This window comes from Gekko japonicus, unplaced genomic scaffold (assembly GCF_001447785.1).
Source record: "Gekko japonicus isolate JY-2015 unplaced genomic scaffold, Gekko_japonicus_V1.1 scaffold1975, whole genome shotgun sequence".
NCBI classification, from domain to species: domain Eukaryota; kingdom Metazoa; phylum Chordata; class Lepidosauria; order Squamata; family Gekkonidae; genus Gekko; species Gekko japonicus.
The window spans coordinates 325,589-350,046 of record NW_015177075.1 but is presented as its reverse complement, the minus strand read 5'-3'; the positions used below and the strand labels follow the sequence as shown (position 1 = coordinate 350,046).

General features: G+C 42.0%; 1 protein-coding gene across 1 annotated transcript in view; it reads left to right on the top strand.

The window, feature by feature from the left end:
- Nucleotides 1-6,273: 6,273 nt before the first annotated feature.
- The window catches only part of COBLL1 (cordon-bleu WH2 repeat protein like 1), a 47,967-nt gene continuing 29,782 nt past the window's right edge, over nucleotides 6,274-24,458 (top strand). Inside the window, exons 1-4 of the mRNA XM_015428231.1 lie at nucleotides 6,274-6,311; nucleotides 7,814-7,999; nucleotides 18,649-18,850; nucleotides 22,148-22,376. Coding sequence (XP_015283717.1) covers nucleotides 6,274-6,311; nucleotides 7,814-7,999; nucleotides 18,649-18,850; nucleotides 22,148-22,376 — 655 coding nt within the window. The remainder of the gene's footprint in view (nucleotides 6,312-7,813; nucleotides 8,000-18,648; nucleotides 18,851-22,147; nucleotides 22,377-24,458) is intronic.

Below are 24,458 nucleotides of genomic sequence, written 5' to 3'. Positions count from 1 at the left end.
TCGATCACACTTTTATCCTTCACTTTATCCCGTGATTCTTCCTGTTATGTATTAATACTGTGGCTGAGCTTCTTCCCAAGCTTCATAGTCTGCAAGGATCCTGAGATTCTCCTTGTGAGCCAATAAGAAGAGGGCATATTTTGGAGGGAATTATTATTAATGGCTCTTACCATGTAGAAGTAGTTGTATTGAAGTAGCTAATGTCTGAGCCTTGTGTCAGAGACCATTGCTTGCTAGTATGATAGAGCACTTGCTCTGATTGGCCGCCCAAGTAACAGACCAATCAGGGAAGACTAGAATGAAACAGGAAATGCAAATAAGGTATGCTGTAGTGTTCGCTATGATTGGCTATTACTGTGTCAGGAGGTGTGGTTTTGACTGCTCTTGACTGTATATATGTGGGGATTGTTGCTGGGTTGTTGAACTCCAAGCTTATTTCTGGAAAATCCTGTTGCATTGTGTTTGGGATCATAGACCTAAGAGATGTAAAATCTGTACTTAAAATAGGTTTATGAGTGTGCTCATGGACACATGTATGATAACATACCTTTTGTTAGAAAAGATATTAAGAAATATTGAATGCTTGTATGGATGGATTTGGAACAGCAAACGGCAAAGAAAGAAATCAAATGGAGAAATGGTGTATATTTAGCATAGTGGTTATCAGTCAAAGCATAGAACAGGCAGTAGTAATAAAGGGAAATCTGATATGGATATTCAGGATGCTGCTATATTAGCACCTGGTTGCTGGAAGTCTTGATGGACCTCCAACAGCCCATATCCTGGAACCTTTTTATGCCAAGGCATATTTATTTTTATGAGTTATAGATTGTTGAATCTTGTAGCATTCCTGATCTAAAAACCAGATGGCTTTTGAAGCACTGAAGACTTGGTGACACGTGTGAAAATGACTCCATGGTTGTGCAATGTTTGTTAGTTCATTTATTTATAATATTTCTATCCTGCCCCTCTAAGAAATCCTGCCTAAGGTAGTTAACAACAAAAGTAGAATGGTAAAAAAGTACAATTAGTTCTAAATTATTCAAAGTGATTAATAATTTTTAAATTATAAAATAGTAAAACTAACAGTATAAACAGTTTCAAGTAATGTTACGTAGCGAATAGAGAGAAGTTTAATATGTTTACGTTTATATGTATTCATTTGTTTATAATTATGTTCTACTTATATTCTGTTTATTCTGTTTGTAATTAATTCTGTTAATTATATTCTGTTCTCTCTCTAAGGCTGTCTCTACAAATATTAACAATCCTAGACTTAAATAGTAGAATCAAATGAACAAAAATAGAATCCGTTGTTCCTAAAAAGGTAGGGGCTGAATCTAGGGTTGTCAGCTCCAGGTTGGGAAATACCTAGAGATTTTGGAAGTGGAACCTGAGGAGGGCGGGGTTTGGAAAGGGGAGGGACTTCAATGGGGTATAATGCCATAGAGTCCAGCTTCCAAAGAATCCATTTACTCCAGGTGAACTGATCTCTGCCACCTGGAGATCAGTTGTGGTCTCGGGAGATCTCCGGCCACTACCTGGAGATTGACAATCCTAGCTGACTCTCTCTGCAGCAGTTGGTGGAGCAAGTCCCTAGAAATGTGTTCATTCCTTACTGTCTCCAAGTGCCTCCTTGCTAATGACATTTTTGTTGTACCTTGAAGAGTACAGAGAGTGAGTCCAGGAGAACATTCAGAGCTTAGATTACACTGAACAATTGTGAAAGCAATAAATGACCCATACCTTTAATACAAAGGTATGTTATTTTTATATGTAAAATACAGGCTGAATACAGAGGTGTGCATGGGGAGGAGGAGATCTGTTTTCAGAATGTTGCAAACTGCCCTCTTGACTTCTCCTGTGCTCCCTCACCTTTCCCCATTTTTTAAAAGCGGCATTACTGTTTCCTATAATCCAGTATACTGTTTGTTGTTTGAACGCTTTTCATTTCAGAGCACCACAGAGTGGTGTTAGTGCGTTCAAGATGATCTCTGTGTTGTCTGTCTAATGTGCCATCTATGGAAAGCACAACTTTAAAAACTCAGTGCAGCATCTAAATTGGGGGTGACAATGCAGATATATCCACAGTGCCTATATATACTTACCTGTGATCTTCTTTTTTACCTTTGCTTCTTCTCAGTTCCTCACCCACTGTGTCCCCCTGCTCTACCCACTATAGTAAAAGCTGAATATTATTCTTGGGGGGGGGGTGTCTATACACACACAGACACCCACCCATGTTTCTGGTCTTGCTGATGGATAGGAATTAAGTTCCCTAGGAGCTGTATCACTGCCACGGTGGTGTGGAGTGAGTTTGTGTGTAGGTGACCAATCATTGAGAGAGACAAAGAGCAATGGTGGCCCTGTCAGTGGAGGTCAGGGTGTCAAATGTCAGTGCCTTCTTGAGGAAAGGCACTACTCAGCAGAGTGTCCTCAGCAATGGAAGCCATTCAATGAGAGGGAAGGTTGTTTTGCAGATAGGGGTTGGGTCAATTTTCAGTGACTCCCACTAAATTATGTAGGGCTGTAATCTGGGATGCAGTTGAAAAGGGAATAAAAACTGACCTATGACTTAGAAAGTTGAATTACACCAGCTCTTTTGCTCAGTCTTGGCCAATAGCCCATCTCACATGATTTCTGTCAATGAAAGTCCTGTCCTCAGCATTGGGGACCCCCTCCTTCCCTCTTGACTTTTGTGCCAGTGGGAAAGCTGGTTGGATCGACCCCAGAGAGATTTAGCCCTCATTCCAGTGGTGTTCTACAGTGTACTCATTCACTTACCTCCATTTGTGCCCATGACTACCATTCATTCCTAATTCTCCAACCCCAGAGATAATCTTTTTCCAATGCCTTTTGGTGGCTCTTGGTGATCCTGTATGTAAACTGCCAAGTGTTTCATGATATAAGAAAGGTGGGATAAAAATGAAAATAGCCTAATAATAAATGAATAAAGTGTGTATCTGTACCATCAAGTCGGAGCTGAGTTATGGTTGCCCATTAGGGTTTTCAAGGCTAAAGAGGTGCAGAGATGGTTTGTCTTTGCCTGCTTCTGCATAGTGACCCTTGGTGGTCTCCCATCCATGTACTAACCAGGGGTGACCCTCTTAGCTTTTGAGATCTGATGAGTTCAGGCTAGCCTGGGCCATCCCAGTAGGGTTGCCAGGTCCCTCCCCTTGATTGAACTGGGACTTACCAAGAGAAAGGGAAAGACTCAGACCTCATCGCCAGCATCACACAGGAAATTACATCATCACACTGAGGTGTCACTGTGACACTCTGGTATTTGAGCAAAAACTCAGTGCAATCTTATGCAGTTATTCCAATCTAAGACCATTAAAGGCCATCCATATGTTTTAAGGAAGACAAAAGCAGTAAATTCAACAATTCTTCCTGCCCTTGCCCCCTCCCCCAGAGGTGTACTGCCTCTGCATTTGAAGGTTTTGCTATTCTGTCAAATAGCAGTTTTAGAAATATCCTCCATACATTTTTCTGATTCTTCTGTTTTAAAGCCGCCTAAGCTAGCATCGATCACTATATTCTCTTAACACAGAATTCCATAAATAAAAGTACACATTGCATAAGGAAGCATTTCCTTTTATCAATTCTAAATTGATTTTGTGTCAACTTTGTTGGCCAGACCCAAAGTTTAGTATTTTGGGAGGGGGGAGTTTCTATCCACGTTCTCTGTACCATACACAATTTTTAAATAAATTTCTCTAATGGACCTTCTCTTGCTTTTGTTCGAAACTGAAAAGCCTCCAGCTTTCCACTTAGAGACTGTGTACCATTGCTAATGTTAGTTACCTTTTTCTTTACAGTATCCCTCTTGAGATGGGGTGACATGAACTTAATAATTTATTCCAAATTTATTTATTTATAATTTAAATGTATAGACCACCCTTCCATGACTACACAGAGCTCAGGGTGGTGAACAACAATAAAAGCATTCATAAATTTGTAAACAATTCCAACAATCTAAATAAAAATATGTCTAAAACATTATCAAATGGCACTAAACGTTAGGATTCCAAATTGTGTCACTGTCTTGCAAGAAAGGTAGACAGGAGGCAGGATGGGGGGCAAGGCATGCTAGATGGGATGGTACCCGTTGCTGTCCTCAACCAAAACCTTGGCGGAACATCTCTGCCTTGCAAGCCCTGTGGAAATGCATTAGATCCCGCAGAGCGTGGATGTAACTCAGTAGGGAGTTCCACCAGATGGGAGCCAGGGCTGAGAAAACCCTGGCTCTGGTCAAGGACAGCCAAACATCTTTTGGGGTGGGGATCAGCAGTAAGTTGTTCCCTGCAGAGTATAAAGCTCTTCAGGGGACATACCAGAGAAGACAGTCTCGAAGGTATGTGGGTCCCAGACCACTCAGGACCTTAAAGGTCAGTACCAAAACCTTGAACCTGACTTGAACCTGGGGATTATTAGGAAGGGTATTGAAAACAGATCAGCCAATATCATAATGCCCCTATATAAATCAATGGTGCAACCTCATTTGGAATACTGTGTGCAGTTCTGGTCACCACACCTTAAAAAGGATATTATAGCTTTGGAAAAAGTGCAGAAAAGGGCAACTAGAATGATAAAAGGGTTGAAACACTTTCCCTATGAGGAAAAGTTAAAGCACTTAGGGCTCTTTAGCTTGGAGAAACGATGACTGAGGGGTGACATGATTGAGGTTTATAAGATTATGCATGGGATAGAGCAGGTAGAGAAAGAGGTACTTTTTTTTCTTTCTCACAATACAAGAACTCATGGGCATTCAATGAAATTGCTGGGCGGTCGGGTTAGAACGGATAAAAGGAAGTACTTCTTCACCCAAAGAGTGATTAACACATGGCATTCGCTGCCTCAGGAAGTGGTGGCGGCTACAAGCATGGATGGCTTCAAATTAGATAAGCATATGGAGCAGAGGTCCATCAGTGGCTATTAGCCACAAGGTATAAATAGCGGCTCTGGGGCAAGTGATGCTCTGTCTTCTTGGTGCTTGGGGGGGGGTCAACAGTGGGAGGGCTTCTAATGTCCTGGCCCCACTGGTGGACCTCCTGATGGTACCTGGTATTTTTGGCCACTGTGTGACAGCGTGTTGGACTGGATGGGCCTTTGGCCTGATCCAACATTGGCGTCTCTTATGTTCTTATGACTCGGTACTTCACTGGGAGCCAGTGCAGCTGATGGAGCACTGGTTGAATGTGTTCAGTCCGTAATGTTCCAGTTAGGATCTGCGCCACCGCATTCTGAACCAGCTGGAAGAATGCCAGCTTGACAACGTTCATGATCTGGGCCTCCATTGATAAGGAGGCGTCCAGAAACACACCCAAACTCCTGACAGTCAATGCTGGTATTAGGGGTGCACCATCAAGTAGGGAGTTCCCCTCCCCGCCTAGCCACAGAACCTCCATCTTAGTTGGTTTCAGTCTCAGCTGGCTCTTTTTTGCCATCCCACCACAGCCTCCAGTCCCTCAGCCAGGTTTTGTGAGGTGGCGTCCGGGTAGCTGCCCATCAGCAGATACAGTGTACTGGTGACCCCCCAGCCTAAAACTTCGCACCAGCTGCGTGAGGGGGAATATATAGATGTTAAACAACACTGGAGAGAGGATAGGCCCCTAAGGGACCCCACATATGAGGGGGTATCAAGTTGACACCCTGTCATGATCTGGGCTGTGCTACCAGAGGCCTACTAGGCTCAGGGAGCCTGGCTAGAAGTAGGTGAGGCTGGGCCTACAACTCCCAGAAGCCCCTGAGAGATTTTGGAGCCAAAATTGACCAATAGGTAAGAAGAGTGCCAGGGAACAAAAGGGCTGGTGCCAGAGCAGAAGCTGTTCTTTATTCCAGAGGGCAGAGCCAGAAGGAAGGCTGCTGCAGGAAGAAACCCATCCTAAGGGAAGGGTGAGTAGTCTAGTGTCACCTGGAATAGTGAGCTAGGGACAGTATATATTTAGGGCATTTGATTTCCTTTCTTTTCACCCACTTACTGTTGTTATTCTGTACCTTGTTGTTTGATGTCCTATAAAATAAACATTTTCCTTGTTTCACTCTGCCTGGTCCTCATGCCTGTTATTCAGCCAAAAGGGAGGTCTGAAGGTCTTGGGAGGGTGCTCTGGGCCTTCTCAAGGGAACCTAAATCCAGAGTGGTGGCAGCATCAGGTGACACTCCCTCTCTCCTAGCACTACTCTCTGTCCCCAACCTTGGAGAAACGAGGTAAGCCACCTCAAGACCACCCCACGAACTCCTATATCAATGAGGCAGTGGGTCAAGAGATCATGACTGACCATGTTGAATGCCACTGTAAGATCAAGCAGTAACAGCAGTGCTGACATGCCTCAATCCAGCTGTTTGCGGAGATTGTCCATGAGGGCTACCGGCGCTGTCTCCGTCCCATGGCCAGGGCAGAAACCAGATGGATGGCCGGGGCAGAAATGCAGCTGCAGCATAGATTTATACAATCTAGAAATCATAGCCATTGTATTTTTAACCAGTTCCTTGATAATCTCTTTCTTGGAGCATTTTTGTCACTTCTGCACCTTGAGTGGTTAGTCACTGTACAGTTGAGAGCCACTGGTGTATAAATATATATTTATATGTGTATACTGTAAGCCGCCCTGAGCCTGCCTTGGTGTGGAGGTGCGGGATATAAATTTAAAAAATAAAATAAATATAAATTAAGCTCTTTTTTTTTGTTCCTGGCCAGAATTGATTAGTTTACATTTACTAACATTAAATCTTGTTTCCTATGTTGCTGTTGCCCCTTCACTCATTCTGAAGAGATCCTTTTTGGAGCTCTTTGTAGTCCACTTTGGTTTTCACCATCCTGGATAAGTTGGTATGCGCAAGCTTGGCCACTTCTTTGTTTTTAGTTATTTATTGTCAATCCTAATACAGTTGCTCAGTACCTCTACTCTCTGCTTTCCTCCATTGTGGGAATGTACCCATATACTCCTACTTCCTCCTCATATTTAACCAGTTGCTTAATCCATGAGAGAACCTTTCTCTTATCTCATGACTTCCACATTTCAGAGGCTTTTGGTGAAGGAGAAGCTTTTTTGGAAGAATACAATGACTACTAGTAACTAGCCAGTCCTTAGCCATATGCTTGTTGACACTGTAAAAGAACTCCAGGAGGTTGGTGATGCAGGATTTCCCTTTGAAGAAATCATGTTAATTATTTCTCAAAGGACATTATATCTCTCTAATAATCCTGTTTTTTAAATAATGTTTTCTACCTAATTACCTTCCATAAATTTTATGGTGTTATATCTTGTCTAACTGAAGAGGAAAAATATATTTTATAAATTTGTTGGAATTTGGTAAAAAAACACATTTAAGAGTAGAGGAAAAAGTATGCTTATTTCATGTGAAGGTATGACTTATTCTTTAGCAGGGTGTTCAGATTTCTTTTCAGATTGTACAAGTTTGTTTCAAACATCATAATCCCAGTTCAAAATCAGACTTTAGTAAGTGACAGGATCAGTATAGATTCTGTCAACAGGATCAGTATAGATTCTGTCATCTTGGTAAATTCAGATATAAACTCATAAATACAATAAATAATGGCTTGGGAAATTTCATAGAGACAATGTTTAATTGTAATGTTCTAAAGAAAAGGCAATTGTGTAAAGCAGGAAAAAAAGATCAAATGATTAAGATTGGCAAAAATTATTTCATTGCTGTTCAGAAAACTTTCCCTTGGGATGCTTTGCAAAACAGTCCTTGAATTACTTGGCCAATTTGTTCTGTTCGTAAAAATGGTTTTCATTTACTTTTCACTAAGGGTTTTTTATCCCAATTTTTGTTCTCTTTTAGAAGAAAAGGAAAGCCGAAAGCTCCTCTCCCTCCATCTGAGAGAAAAAGTACTGAGTTTTCTTCATTTGATGATTCAGAACTAACTAACTTCACCATGGAACAAAAAGAGAATATCATTGACAGAGACATAGAGCTGTCTGTGGTTCTTCCGGGCGAAGTGATCAAGTCTACTTCTGTGAATGGCAAGTATGTTGAAGAAAGTTTCTAAATTCTTCCTAGTTGTAGTTGTGGTAACTTTCCAGGCTAGAATGAAAAAGACATGAATAAACTCTCAGTGGTCGATAGGGAAATGTATATTTGTTGTGCTCCAGAGGAGCACACATATGGTTTTTCAAATATAATCTAGAACTGATTTGAAATTTATTTTTTTTACTCAAAACGAAAGCGTTTTTCTGCTGTTCATCCAAGCCTTGAGTACTGATTACAGTTCAGATACACAACACAGAGAGAGGTTTTTAATGCTCCAGAGAATTATGCCATCGTTGAGCTGGAGCTGTGGTGGCTCAAGTGGTTAAGCCGCTGAACTGGAGGCTGTGGAAGGTCAGTAGTTCAGCAGTACGAGACCCGAGTTGCCGCATGATGGAGTGAGCTCCCGTCTCTAGTTCCAGCTCCTGCCAACCTAGCAGTTTGAAAGCAAGACATTGCAAGTAGATAAATAGGTACCACTTCGGTGGGAAGGTAACAGTGTTCCGTGCGCCTTGGTGTTTAGTCATGCCGGCCACATGACTACGGAAACGTCTTCGGACAGCGCTGGCTCTTCGGCTTTGAAACGGAGATGAGCATCGCAACCCTAGAGTCGGACTCGACTGGCTTTCGAGCAAGGGAACCTTTACCTTTACCTTTACTGAGCTGGACTACAGGGCACAGCTCAGGAAAAAAATAGATTCTGGAGGCCGGGGGTGGGTGGGTGGCTGGGAGTCTAAATGGTACTGCTCTCTGACCAGACTGAGCTAAGGCAGAATTCCTTTATATACTCTCTGTACATCTTCCCCAGTCCATGTCACAGCAACTGGGACTGGGGGATAACTCAGGATGGGACTATTAATATCATGCGGGCAGAAGGAAGGCTTTGTCAAGACAATATAAAGAAGCTGTGCCTGCGCTTTTTAGCTCAGTCTGGTAATGGACTTTCCCTGAGCTTTGTCAGATGAGTTTATTGGTTGGGTTGCAGAGCTGAAAAGGCTTTCAATTTCCCCTGATGTGAATAACATTAGGCTAGGTTAGGAGATCACCAGAGACTTAAGGGGCCAACTTTTGGACAAACATAACCTTCATCTTACCTGGTTTCTGCTTCAATTCATTCTCCTTCTGCCACTTGACCCTTGCATGGACAAATTGGGCTAGGGCAGAGACTCATGGACCAATTTCATACAAGAGCTGTCGCACCTCCTTTTGCCCTGCTTCAATTGGTCAATTTCCCACTCGAAGCCACGCGGCCGCATTTTGACCTGCGGCTTCACCAAATTTCCCCCCGCAGTTTCATGATCCTCAAAAAACCGGATCACGAAACTGTGAGAAAAATCGGGCGAAGCTGCGGGTCAAAATGCACCCACATGGCTTCGAGGGGGAAATCGACCAATAGAAGCGGGGCAAAGGGAGGTGCGACCGCGGTGCAGCTCTTGTGTGAAATCGGTCTTACAGTCAGAGGCTTATTCAAAATAACTGTATAGCCAAGTGTCATCAGCATACTGTTGATCTCCCACTCCTAGGGTTGCCAGCTCCAGCTTCTGAAATATCTGGAGATTGGGGGGGGCGCAGTCTGGGGGGGCAGGTTGGAGGAGGTGAGGGACTTCAGTGGCATATAATGCCATACAGTCCACATTTCAAAGTGGCCACTTTCTTCAGGTGAACGGATCTGTCACCTGGAGATGAGTTGTAATGAGAGATCTCCAGCTACCACATGGAGGTTGGCAACCCTACCCACTCCAGAGTTGCAGACGATCTCATTAAGGAGCCTAACGTAGATATTAGACAACATTGGAGATAACACAAAATCTTGTGGCACCTCTAGGGTTACCACGATGAACCTGGCAACTGGTGGGAGGGTTGGGGGAAGGGAAAAGCAACGTTGGCCAATATTGCGAAGTCACTTCCTGAGAAAACACAAGAAGATACACAGGGTAGCTTTACCCAGAAGTGATGCTGTGACATAACCAATGTCATTTTTCTTTTTAAAAAATGCTCTTGCTGCTGCTCAGAGCAGTGGCAGGCAAACTAAGCTGCCCGTGGGAGATCTCCTGCTATAGTGGGAGCCCTGGCAGCCCTAGGCACCTCCCATGTCCTGTCCCAAAAGGTGATTCAACCCATCTCATTGCAGCCATTTGTGACTGGTTTGTGTAGTTACTTCTAGTGTCCAAGCTGCCATTTTGAGGCTTTGTTCCAGTTATTTTACCCAGACTTTCCTTTGCAGAAAAGGCTGTTTCAAGGAGTACCAAATTACTATCCAAAAAACAGTTTGGAAGTTTTTCAAGGGCTTTTCAAAAGGAAAAAAAACAGTGGAGAAACAATCATAGGTACACCTATGGTATGTTCTTTTTGAAGAGGTTTTGAACCAGATTTCCAGACTGCTTTTAGCTTGAGGGAGTTTACCAAGCAATAAGGTTTATATGTTGCGGTATTTTTTTATGTTATAAATGCTGATGACACCCCCCCCCCCAAATTTCCTCCTTAATACTTAAGTTTGTGAGGTAAAGAATGCAGACTGACATTAGGAAACATTATTGTATGCCTTCATAACAATGCTGCTCTGTATAATAAATTGTAATATGGTGTGAAAAAGGTGAACAGACCTTTCGCTAACTGTGGAATCTTCTGAATTTTAGATTAGGCAAAATGATCAATAAGAGTTATAATAATAGAGCAGTATCACTATGAATGATGAAAATGACATCAGTAATATCAGTTATAGAGAAATCATATGAAAGTGTGAACCTATTGAAATATACTGAATGTTTTTAGGTTATAAATAATTTAGGTAAGATAAAAGCTTTCAATTTTCAATTTTTGATGTTAAAAAACATTTTTTTAAAATACAGAAAGTTATGTTGTATGATTGAGTAATAAGGTATAGGTTGTGCTTATATCTAAAAGCAGTGATGGTCTGAAATTGAAATTTTAGGCCTTCAGAGAAGAAGATAAAAAAGAACATAAAATCTGATTTAGCACTTTGGCCTATCTTTAAGATGCCGATTCTTCCAAAAGAAGATTTTCTATTCTCCAAGAACCATTTGCCATTCCTTCAGTACCACAGCCATTAATAGACAGGCATATTTTTGAGAACAAGACATGACTTCAGTGTTTAAGAATTTCACCAGTCACATGGTGTGATTGAAAGTCACATTATAGCAGTCTTGCTAAGGATGTATGATAAAATTCCTTCAGAAAATCTTACCTATTTTGCCTTGCATTCCATGATGTAAAACCGGCAGGCTAAATATGTAATGAATAAATAGTTCTGCCTCAGCAGTGTGTAGCTAGTGACTCAATCACGTCAGCCCGTTTTGATATCCAGGTTCTATCCATAATCTACTGCGAACAGCATCCAACTAATTTTCCAAAATGTGTAAAATTTTCAAGCCAGCTAGAAAATAATAAGTCGTGTGTTTCTGATGCATCATGTTTATGCACAACCCTAGTAAATATGTATATACATGATTGGAAGGTTGCTAGACTGCAAGTGGCAGATTGTTTAGAACATAGTCTACTTAGCAATAGGTGCTGAAATCGAAAGATCTGCTTCACATATGAGATTTCTGTATGTCTTAGCTCTTATCAAGCATGAATTATAGACTGATAGTAATATTTATTTATTTGTTTGTTTGTTTGTTTAATTTATATCCCACCCTCCCTGCCAAGGCAGGCTCAGGGCGGCTTACGCATGATATTACTACTATGGTTAGCAGAATATTTATTTGATACATGCATTTGATTAAAAAAAATAAGTTGTGTGTTTTGAAACTAGCCTTTTAGGTTTAGAACATATTGAATAAAAACCTATGTGATGGAATCCTAAGTCCAAAGATCTTGAAACAAAGTGGAGCCTGTGCACTTAAGTCATTTAAGTTCAATGTGGTAAAGGCTTACAAGAAATGATGCAGGATTCACAGTGGTGATAGTGCTGGTTTGCTATTTTATAGTCTGTCTAGTGGAAACAAAGAGGCTGTGTGTATATTTTGCTAGTCTTCAACTGCATCTGGGTGGTCCCTGGTTTTCAGACACCAAAAATTAAATGTGTGTCCTAACATTTTTCTAAAGTTAAGCAAGCAAGCTGCAATCAGGCACTAAGTGTCTAATGAGACTTGTCAGCTTGTGGGTGTTTGTTTTTTGATGCAGCCATTTTATTTGGCATGCCCTCCTTTGTTTTCTGTATACCAATGTCCAGAAAAAGAGGCTGACTAGTAAATTACTGTAGTTTGTGCTGCAATATTTCAGGAAGACCAGTTTTGCTGTTTAGAATTGGCCGTTACAGAAGCAATTTTTATACATGAGGCCAAATAAGCTGTGAACCTCAAACTTTTAGGAATGCAACAAGGAAACCTGCTAGCCATCATGTGGCTACCTCACACAGCAAGTTGACCAAAAGTGATAGCTTGGGGGAGGCTCAGAGAAGGAAATATGTATAATTTTTAAGGCAATCCTTTTTATGCAACTTGGTAATCTTTTCTGTGACGTGTTTTGTTGAGTCTTGCATTCAACAAGACCCTTTTATAATTCGTAGAGATGTTGTGTAAGCTGCTCCAGTTAGGAGGTGGAAAGTTTATTTCATCACAATCTCTGTTATTCATTGTCAGGGCTGACCGAAGAGCAACTTAAATGCTTCAGAGTAAAGCTTCTGTGTTGAGTGTTACTGTACAGAAGATTATACTAAGTGCGAATTTTTTAAATAACTTTGGACGTTCTACAGCGTTTTATCTTATGCATGTGTTCAGGCATCTTTGTGTGACAGCATTACTTCTAGTCTATGCTTATATGTATGCTTTCTGTTTGTTCATTTTCATTATTTACTCAGATCTAACAATTTATTTCAAGAAAAAAAATACTGAACTTTAAAGCAGAAGACCTGTCTATGTCAGTGGTTCTCAGACTGTGGGTCAGGTCCCAAAAGCAGGTTATAATTCTCTTGCAGATGGACTACAAAGGCCAGAAGAAGGAAGAGAAACAGGGTGCACTAAGAGAGCAGGGTTTGGGAGGCTCAATGGCCAATTTGGGTTGACTTCTGCATGCTGTGTGAAATGTCCATGAAATACAATGTGTTGGTCAGTAATGTTATTTGTCAATATATCAGCATGACGAAATCTGTGGATATTTAAATCTGGAGACTGGAGCCATGAACTGATAACATACGTCTTTCTACAAACCTGAGAAAGCTTGAGGTTTGTAGAAAAATCTGAAATGTAAAAAAATGTAAAAAACATAAAACATTGGGGAGTTAAACCCTCCCAAAATAATAGGACTGCCTGTAGCTTTAAGAAACAAATGCCCTAGTAGCTGTTGTTACACAGCCACACAGTATAGCCAGCCTTCAAGGCTTGATTTCTGTTAGTAAAAGGCCGGGAGAGGGGGCAGGGCCGTTCCAGGGTTGTTTTGGCTTTTGAAGGAGGACTCACCAGGGCCAGGCCCACAAGCAACCACCAGGTGGCTTGTACCATGGCATGCCTGTCTCAGACACTGGCCAGTCAGTTGTTCTGGAGGGCCAACAACAGGGCATAGGGGCCAATGCCTTCCCTTGATGTTGCCTCCTGGCACTGGTATCTGAAACTAGTTTTTAGTGAATTTAGGCTCTATGAAACTCTCATGCTTAATCTAAATTAAAGGCCCTAAGCAGAAAGAATGCTTAACCCAGGTTTGATTCCGTTAAGCCTTATTTGAAATGAGTTTGCAAACAGTGGTGCACATTGGTTAAATCTTTTCTCAGCAAGCCATCAGGCATATTGCCTGGCTCCTATCATTGACAATCCATGTTTGTCATTGCATGTGAACCTTGCCATGGTTAAGTAGTAATGCATTGGGACATGCCTGTCAACACATACACACACACATGCCTCTTCAGAATACTTCTTGAGCCCATGGACACAAAGAGCTTAAAACCGAGGACAGCGATGGGTACCATCCTACAGGCACTCCCTCCATATTTTTCTCCCCTCCCTATTTGTTTCTTCCTGCCTCTTCTCCATTTGCTTATGGGTCAAGGACAGAATTAGAATTAGAATTAGAATGATAGGACAGAATTAGAATCTGATAAGTGGAGACCTGCAAAAAACTTGTGGGATGGTTATTCCATTCCTCACACTTTGCTTCCTCCCCTCTCCCCCTACCTCTCTCACCCTCTTTCTCCCTTCTGTCTGTGCATGTTACATCATCTCTTTCTGACCCATCATCATTCTCTTTGTTCTTCTGCCTCCCTACCTCATCATTCTTTCTCTCTCTTTCTGTCCCCCACCCCATCAATCTCTCTTTCTGCCCCCATCACTCTCCCAGCCTCCTGCCTGCTTCCTCCACCACCCCACACAGCAGCAGCAGTGGTGGTGGTGGTGCTCCCAGCCCCCCAGCTGCTTCCTCTCCCTCCACAGCAGCAGTGGCAGCACTCCGGGAATCACAACTGATCTCCCAGCTACTGAGATCAATTCACCATAGGGCTCCCAGCTCCAGATTGGGAAATTCCTGGATATTTGGGGGTGGAGCTTTGGAACAGAGAGGTTTGGAGAGGCAAGCAGCCTCAGCAGGGTATAATGCCATAAACTCAACCCTCCAAAGCAGCCATCTTATCTAGTGGAAATTATCTCTGACACCTGGATAACAGTTGTAATTCTGGGTAATCTCCAGCCCTCCCCGGGAGGCTGGCAATGGTAGTTCTCATGGAAGGAAATTATCTCTGACACCTGGATGTAATTCTGGGTAATCTCCAGCCCTCCCCGGGAGGCTGGCAATGGTAGTTCTCATGGAGGAAATGGCTGGTTGGACACCAGTCTGAAGTTCCTCCCCCCTCAAACCCCACTCTCCCCAGGTTCCACTCCTCAAATGTCCCAATTTCCCAACCTGCAGTTGACAACCCTGTTTCCTTCCCACCCAACAGCCAATGTACCTTTGTCTGCCTCTCCGCTTTCAGTTTTCTGTCTCCACCACCTCCCCCACAGCCTCTGCCTAGAAAAATTACAGTCTTTTTCCACAATGGGGACCAAAGCAGCTTACATTATTCTCTCCTCCTTTTTGTATGCACAACAGTCCTGTGAGGTTGGTTAGGCTGAAAGTATGTGACTGGTCCAAAATCACCCAGTCAGCTTCCACCACAAGATGTGGATTTGAACTTGGGTCTTAAAGGCCCTACTTTGAAGCTCTTAACTGCTGTACCACACTGACTTTCACAGGGTGGCTGCTGATGAACAGTAGCAAGCAGCGGGACCTAGTTCAGTCATGCAAATCAGGTGGTATCTGGTCACCGAGAGGGTGCTGCCTAGGGATGCCAGCCTCCAGGTGTGACCTGGGGATCCCCTGGAATTACTGCTTATCTCCAGACTACAGATATAACTTCCCATGGAGAAGATGGATACTTTGGAGGGTGAACTCTATGACATTGTACCTCACTGAGGTCCCTGTCCTCCCCACAGTCTACCCCCAAATTGCCAGGAGTTTCCCAGCCTGAATCTGGCAACCTTACCCCCCCCCCAATCCCCTGCCAGTGGCCGGGGGGGACCTGGCAACCCTAGACTGCTGCCAGCCTTAGGATTGCCAGCCTCTAAGTGGGACGTGGAGACCCCCCAGAATTACAACTGAACTCTAGACAGCAGAGATCTGTCTCCCTGAAGAAAATGGCTGCTTTGAAGGGTGGACTCTATGGCATTATACACAGCTGAGCCCTCTCCTTTACCCAATCTCAGCCCTCCTTAGAGTTCACCACAAAATCTCTAGGAGTTTCCCAGCTTGGTACTGACAACCCTTGTCAGGCCTGGCCCCAAGGCTTCCTCCCTCAAATGCCAACATAGGCCTGGAAAGGGCCCTCCCCCTGCCTTTTACTGACAGAGCCAGTTACAAGCCTCCCACCCGAACGTTCTAATCTCTTGCTGTTGTTGCCTGGAGTTAGATTCCTGTGGAGGCCATTTCAAAAGGTATTGGGGGGAATTCAACTGTCCCTGAAGGTTTTTTTTTTACTTTTTGGATTTGTCTGTAGACCTACGAAGTCCCCTGAGTCTGTAGAAAAAGCTGTTGGCGAGAGTGAGCCCTCTGTTGGCGGAAATAAGTATCCGCATAGAGAACAGAGTTTGGCTATTAGATATATAGATGTGCTAAACGCCGTCTGAGAATGTTTTTATTTATATATTACTATTTAAATTGTTCTATTATTTATGAATGTTTTATCATTATGTTGTTAAGCTGTGTGTACACAGGGGTAGGGTGGTCTATAAATCTTAATTAAAAATAAATGAATAAACTTTCCTTAAGACTAACGTCAGACCATTAAAAAGTGGTATAGATAAAACCCCTAATTAAAAGCCTGAGTAAAAATATACATTTTACCTGGCACCTTTGTTGTTGTTGTTCAGTCGCACAGTCGAGTCCGACTCTTCGCGACCCCATGGACCAGCTCCCGCCAGGCCCTCCTGTCTTCCGCTGTCCTCTGAAGTTTGCTCAATTTCATGTTCGTTGTATCGTAAAGGCCATATACATATGAGAGAGGGAGAGACCTGTGGCAGAGATACTTTTAGTTTATAGAGGGAACAAAAATATCTGAAATTCTGAATTCTCTGTGTAAAGAGAGTCTTAATGCTAACATGTTTGCTTAATTGTTTTTAGTGCTGCACCATTGAAAGCAGTAATAAACTCCCTACTTACCTATGTACGGTAAATGTGTAGGACCTTATAGTACAGAAATTGTCTAAGCTAATATGCCTTTGTTTAATCTGATTTGTGACATGCTATGATGCACCCTGTGACCCAACCTAGAGGTGCCCTGGGCTCTTTCTTTATCAGATACCAAATGCACATTTAACAACCACCATCTTCAAAAGAAAGACAATTTATTTTACAAAAGAACAAATACCAGTATTTGCAAGAGTCCAAAACAGAAAACTTAAAAAAAGAACCCAGCCACTTGAACTATCTCCCTTTGTCTTTAAAAGCAGGTTCTTGATCCAGAGAATGTCTTAGACAGGAGGGAAGTAAAACTTTCAATCTTGCCGGCCTCTCATCAATTTCTCCCCCTGGTAGTCTGGTTCAGCCGTGGGTGAATCTTCCATTGTAGAGAGAGATCAAGATTAAAAAAACCCAGTCTTCTACCTACCAGTTTTATCCCTTATCTCCCCACTAATGAGTTAACGATTTAATAAACATGACCTTTTCCAGCCAATATGCAAAGGCTTTATCCTTGACAAACATCACCTGTTAACAGTTTGTCAAATTAACCAGCAGGTAGAGTTATTATCTTTCTCAACAGTAATAAAGTTTTAAAGAGCAAGATGCAACTACAACTGAGCATCACACATGCCCATATCTGGAGCTTGGACTTCTGTGGCGCAAGCATCAGAGCATCAGCTACCTTGTGATTCTACATGGGTACAAAGAGTCGCTGCAGCTCCCAGCATGTGAGGCCTATCTCTGAAAGGCCTTGGCGAGTGGCACTCGTACCATGGAAGAACTTTGCCTAACCCAAAATCAGCAAATACTGATCGGAGGTTCTGCTTACGTGAGGGAAGCTGGACTAAGCTTCAGTGATGACAGAAGGGATTTACTCCTTCTAGGAAACTAAAGCCTAATCCTTTTACATTGACCAGCAAGAGTGGAAGATCAGACAGTAAGAGTGATCGGTATTTAAGATGTCCTGATTTAAAAAAAATAATAATAATAGCATGCTTTATGGACAATGTCAAGATTTTTTATAAAAAAGGACTTTCATTTTTGTCTGTTTAGAAAATTGCCAGTCCCTTGGCACAACGTCTTGCAAATGTGACTTTATGTTGAATGGCCTGCATCCTATTATGCTGCTCAGCAAAGTTGGAAGTCTTCTTCCAACCGAAGTGGCTCTTCACAGGCAAAAGAGGCCCTCTTAGTCTGGGGAAAAACCTTCAAGTTTTGCTGAGCAGCGTGGTGGGGTCAGTGACGTTGAGTAGAAACATAGTTGGCTTCCACTGAGTGGAAGTGTCGCTTGCTGGACTTCCACTGGCCAGATTTCCACATTTCCTCCAAAGCTACGAAATACACACATTAGGATATATGGTAAAGACCACACATCTCCATGTTAAGTTCTGTGTCTCCAGGCATAATACAAGGGAGTAAGTGTAAGAAATGTTTCTATTCTTTGTCATGCCACTCAGTAACATAGCTTATATGGGGAATAAACAAAACAAAGTAGGAGGGAAACAAAACAAGTGGGTAGTTTTATTATATTTTATGTTGTGAACTAACAAAGGTGGGTTTTTTTGCAAGGTAGTCAAAGATTACTATTGACTGTCATCTTCCAAATGTTTAATCAGAGTAATTTATACATATGAATTTCTGGATTCTGCTTTTTTATTGTTGTTGTTTGACCTTTTCTATAACTTGTAGCATCATTTTAAAGCAGTTGGCTTCCACTCAGTCTGAGAATTACTCAAATATGGTTGCTATAAACAGAAGTGTGACTTGCAGTACAATCCTAGTTACACTCTTCTAAATCCATTGAAGTCAGTGAGTGTAGAAAGCTGTAACTCTGTTCAGGATGGCACTGTGAAGCTGTATAGGCACTTTTGAATCATTATTGACTATTGAACTGGATTTCAAAATGCAAATGGATAAATGAAATTGCAACTACATTTTCACATTTACGTTGTATTGTGCTGTAGCCACTTTCACTTTTTCTCCCCCAGCAAACCAATGATGGATTTACTGGTATACCTTTGTGCACAGTACCGTTTAAATCCTTCAAGCCATACTATAGACTTGATGTCAGCGGAGAAAAAGCAGATCAAATTCCAGCCAAACACACCCATTGGAATGCTTGAAGTAGACAAAGTGATTCTAAAGCCAAAACAGATGGATAAGAAGAAGCCCACTCCTATCATTCCAGAGGTGAGAAAGCTGAAGACTTTAGTCTTTACCCCCTGAATAGATGTCAAAACTCAATTTGTATAGTTTTTATTTAGGGTATTTATATACCATTTGTTTCCCCAGCTGTTAGCTTAGAGTTTGGTTTGAGCTGCGGAAGGAAGATGAAGGCTTCTTGCTTTAGGAAAGAAAGAGAAGTCCTTTATTGTGGAGAAACTCCATACTGAATAGGAAAGCTAGAGAAAGAAGGTTCTAACTAAGCTAGAATTGAGAAAGATTGCAGAGAGCCTATCTTGCCTTCATGGCAGATAGAGAAAGAAGTGGGATGTGAAGGAATTAGCAGGAAAGAAAGAACCCTTGAGAGTTGCATTCTGGTGGGGAAAAGGGACAGCAACAGAGCAGACCAATGGAGTGTTACAAGAAGTGACATCTAGCCTTGCTAGCTTCACTACACCCATGAAGCGTTGGTGTGCTCTGTGCAAGGGAACACTGCACAGTCCTCCAATACTGTCAGGACCTGTGGCATGTTACAACTATGTATAAAAATCATCATCTGCAGGGGTCATTTCGTAGAAAAAGAGGCACAGGAGCTCATTAGCATAACTCATTAGCATAACTTATTTGCATATGCCACAACCCCTGACATCACCGGAAGTGTGTCAGAAGGCAACACCCATCGCTCAGGCTCCACTGGACTCTTTTGGATTGCTAGCTATGGGGAGGGGATACACAGATCTGCCCTCACAGAGGAGGGAGAGCTTGTACCTGAATAAACCTTGGCCTTAAAGGTGCCACTGGACTCCTTTTGATTGCTATCTGGCTGGGGGGCTCTTCAACTTACCTGGCTGCTTCTTGCTCCTTGTGGCCCGGGGCTGCTGGGAGCAGGGGGCGGGGCTTGTTGCATGTGCCTGCCCCCTGGGCTCTTTACCGCTGGAGCTCCGCTTCTGTGTGCTTCTGCAGGAAATGACCCCTGATCATCTGTTAAAAATCATTAAGGTACAGCAGTAGAAAACTGATAAAATTAACTGATAAAATTAACAGAACAATATTATTCCCTAGCAAATCCAATTTTGATGAAAAATGGTCCCCACCACTTGAATTTTTATCTTGTCAACAATTCATCCCACATGAATGGTCTTAATTGCAGTATTGGATATAACACTCGTGGAACCATTTTGAGAAATATTGTTCTTTAGTCTGTCCTTCTTTTGCTTGCTTCTTCTGGCTGTATTATTAAACCTTGGAGTAGAGTCCCAGTTATTATGAATGTTTGTTATACACCTCAGTTCAGTGACTTTTTCTTGTATTGTATTTCTGTTTTTGTGTTAATAAAATTTCTTAAAATAAAAAAGGTACACCATTAAAAAGAGATAAACTGGAGCCCATATCTATAACACAGTTGCTAGACATAGCCTGGGAACCAGCAGGAGATCGGGGAGTAGGGACATGGGGGGGGGGGCAACAATAGCATGGTATCAGTTCCTGGGGAAACCTGGATGTCGCACTTTTCTAGGAATTGCCAGAAATTTGATGGTAAAACCATAGTTTCCAGTGATTCCTAGAGTGGACTGACATCACTTCTGGGTTTTCCCCTGAAGTGACATCACACTATCTGCCTAGCAGGGGCTTAGCAACCCTGATCTATAACCTTCAAACTGCATCTTAAACTGTCCCAAATAGCTCTGTTTTATAGCATCACCAGAAGGCCCCAAGAGTAGGTACCTTCCTAGGAGGCTGTTCCAAGCCTGGGCCATATCAGATAGCATTTTCAAGAGAGAAGGAACTACTCGGATACTACACTTTGAAGAGTGCAATTTATGGGGATTGCCATTCTTTGGCCGGCAGTCCCCAAGAGCATTGGTGGGTGTAGACTCTCTAGGAATTTGAGAACCATGGGTTTACCAAGGAATCTCTAGGAATTTCAAAAAAACATGGTTTTACCATGGATATGTTTGAAAATCCCTGTATGTCATGATGTCACTTCCTGTTCCAAAATGGTGACATCCAGGCATTAATAGAATAGATGTCATTCCCCACCCCCCATTTCACCCCTGCTGCTCCATTGAGTGATGGCAGGGGATAGGGAGGTTTGCTGGGAAGTTCCTCTGCCGAAACCATGTAAGTGGCAACCCTATTAATTACAGTTACCCCAAAGGCTCTTTGGTTTTTGTTTTGTTATCAAGTCACAACTAACTTAGGCTTTCAAGGCAAGAGATGTTTCAGAGGTGGTTTGCCATTCCCTGCTTCTGCCTAGCAACTTTGGTATTCCTTGGTGGTCTCCCATCCAAATACTAACCAGGACCAACCCTGCTTAGCTTCCAAGATCTGACGAAATCAGGCTAGCCTGGGCCATACAGGTCAGGGTACTGGAGTTAGCCAATGTTTAAATTTAGTTATTTACATTTATTTATAGAGTAACTTTTATCGTGCCCTACCTCCAAAGTCCTCAGGGCCATGTATGCCAGTCTCTCCTCCTCACAACAATCCTGTGCCTTGCCCAAGGTCACCCAACAACGTTTGTGGCTGGGTAGGGATTCTGAACCTGGGTCCTAGTCCAGTACTCTAACCAGGATACAACACTGACTTATTTGTAAATGCGTTTGTAAATTTGCATTTGAAAGCTTGGTATTAGGCATGGGATTAGCCTTGGACAGAGTCTCTTTGTTATCCTGTTGGTGCTCAAAGTATGATTACTGCTTAGACACGTCCATGACAAAATTAGTTGCTTTAATCCTTGTTGCCTAAGAAAGATGAATATTTTTAATTTATTTAATTTCTACCCCCCGCCCTCCCTGCAATAGCAGGCTCAGGGCGGCTTACATGGCATATCACACAGCTGAAACAAATATAGGTAAAATCATAAACAATATAAGTATAAAATATTATAAAGAACTGTTCTAAGGTGAGATACTGGAGGTCTTTTATTAAGTAGGAGCAATATATCCTTGCTTTCATCTCATGCTCAGGTCTCTTTCTTGTGCTTCTAGACCTGCGAAGAAGAAATAAAAGAATAGAAAGCTACTAGAATGATTTCACTGTTTAATGAAGCCATTTTAGTATACCATTGGGACAGAATGTTTTAACATGGGAAGCCCGTTTTGTTATCCTCACTGAGTAATGAAGATTAATTGGTGACCTAAACTAAGAGTCTCGTGCTGTGAGGATATGAGAAATAAATAAGACTTTTGGAGCACTTCTTACCCTAATGAGTACTGCAGAAATTATTCAGTATCCATAGCTACCATACCTGATGGGTTAAAATAATAATTGAAAGCTGTAATTTTGAATAGTAGTTACCAAATTGTTTTTCTTTTCTGTCAGCAAACTGTGAGAGTAGTAATTAATTACAAGAAGACCCAGAAGACTGTTGTCAGAGTTAGTCCTCATGCACCACTTCAAGAGCTCTTGCCAGTCATCTGTAGCAAATGTGACTTTGATCCTTTACATACCATGTTGCTGAAAAGTTATCAATCTCAGGACACTCTTGACTTGGAAAAGTCGCTGAATGACTTTGGACTCAGAGAATTATATGCGATGGATGTCAGCCAAGGTAAGACCTACACATTTGTCTTTCATCAAACCTGCACCTGAAGTGGATGCTGTACTGTATCTGGATATGCAGAAGAACCTTCTGCATTATACAGCTTGATATAAGTCTGTCACATACTTTATCTCAGGACAGATTCAGTTGGGTCTGAAGCAGCAGAACAAAGTTTGAGTCCAGTGGCACCTTTAAGATCAACATGAAAGCTTATACCCAGAATCAAACTTTGTTGGTTTTAAAGGTGCCACTGGACTCAAACTTTGTTCTTTTATCTCAGGATGTTTGTTGTTGAATGAAAACTGACTCCTCTTGAAGGACCTATCACATACCTTGGGAATAATTCTAGGCCCAGCATCCCTTCTAGATTCTTAGGTGCCATCTATGAGCAATACCAGCTTAGAGTGGTGCATCAGATATGAACCCTCATGGAGAAAAATGTCCCAGCCTCTGTAATATGTACTTTGGTAACCTCAAGTTTGGATTATTGTGATGAATTGTATATGGGGCTGCTTTTGATTACTACGTGAATACAACAGTTAGGAAAAATTGTATTGCCCTACTTAGTAGAAGCACATAACGTTGTTCTACTGGCTCCCAGTTTATTTCTGGGCTCCATTCCAAGTGGTGATTCTAACCCTGAAAGCCTTACACTTTCACGAGGAAGCAGACTTCCCTACTTATTTAGGGAATTTATGTACCACCTTTCTGCTGAAGGCAACTTACAGCATGAAATTAAAACCATAAAATGATGACATTAAAATAGATTTAATAGCAGATCTAAAAAATGTAAAAGCAAAATAACATGAGATTAAAAACAGCATACAGTAGAGTAGAAAGAAAACATTCCAGTCATACAAAACACAGTGCCATAAAAAATCCACATAATATGAGCAGCTGAAATGAGAGAAAAGGGGGGGGGGATTCTTGTTGAAGGCTTTCACGGCCAGAGTTCATTAGCTGTTGTAGATTTTCTAGGTTGTATGGCTGTGGTCTTGGCATTGTAGGACCTGACGTTTCGCCAGTAGCTGTGACTGGCATCCTCAGAGGTATAACACAAAAAGATGGAGTACTCTCTGTGTCAAGAAAGATGGAGTACTCTCTTGAATTAACCCTTCACAGTCCTTTATCTGTTTACACAGCACTTCTAGGCTTTTAAAAGTGCAGCCTGTCATAGCAGTCATTAAGTTTCAATGGCAGTTCTGTACAGCTTCTTTAGGAATTAGTAAAAACGGTTTTGTTTTTAGCAAGCATTTGGAGAGTGAGGCTAATGTCTAATTTTTTTTGCTCCCTGCATTAGGGTTTTGCTGTTATTTTGTTCATTTTAAAAGTGGGCTATTTTTTGCCCCCTGCATTAAGGGTTGCTGTTATTTTGTTCATTTTAAAAGTGATCTAGAATTTGAGGCTAATTGTTTATTAAAAATTAAATCCTGCCATTTTTAGAGCTCAAAGCTGCTGACAGCTCCAGATATAAAACAAACAAAATGTAATAACCCCCAAACAGTTCCCCTACCCCTAAAGGATGCAGGCAGTCTATACGCCCTAAAGCCCTGGCAAATAGAATGGCCTTGCAGGACCACATGTGCCCTGAACTGGATGGTCCAGGCTAGCCTGACCTTGTCACACCGTGGAAGTCAACCAGGGTCGACCTTGGTTAGTTCTTGGATAGGAAACCCACCAGGGTTGCTACGCAGAAGCAAGCAATGGCAAACCACCTCTGTTCATTTCTTTCCTTGAACACCCTACAGGGTCGCTATATGTTGGCTGAGACTCGGCAGCACTTTCCACCGCCAGTACCATATATAAAAAATCTCAACAAATGACAAAGTTTAATACATATGTACTGGATTTTAATTCCTGATTTCCAAGGTAATTTTTAGCTGAAAAGTGGGATAAAAATATAAGAAACAAACTACATACCTTCCTATAAAGGTTTCTTGTACGTGAAGCCAGAGATTTGTGGACCCCTTAGTGAACATGCCTATGAAACATGAACAAGGATTCAGAAATTAGCACGGAAATACCTTTTATCATGAAAACTCCTAATTTAAGGGTAGGCATCCATTTTCATTTAGCTTATTGCTCTGAACA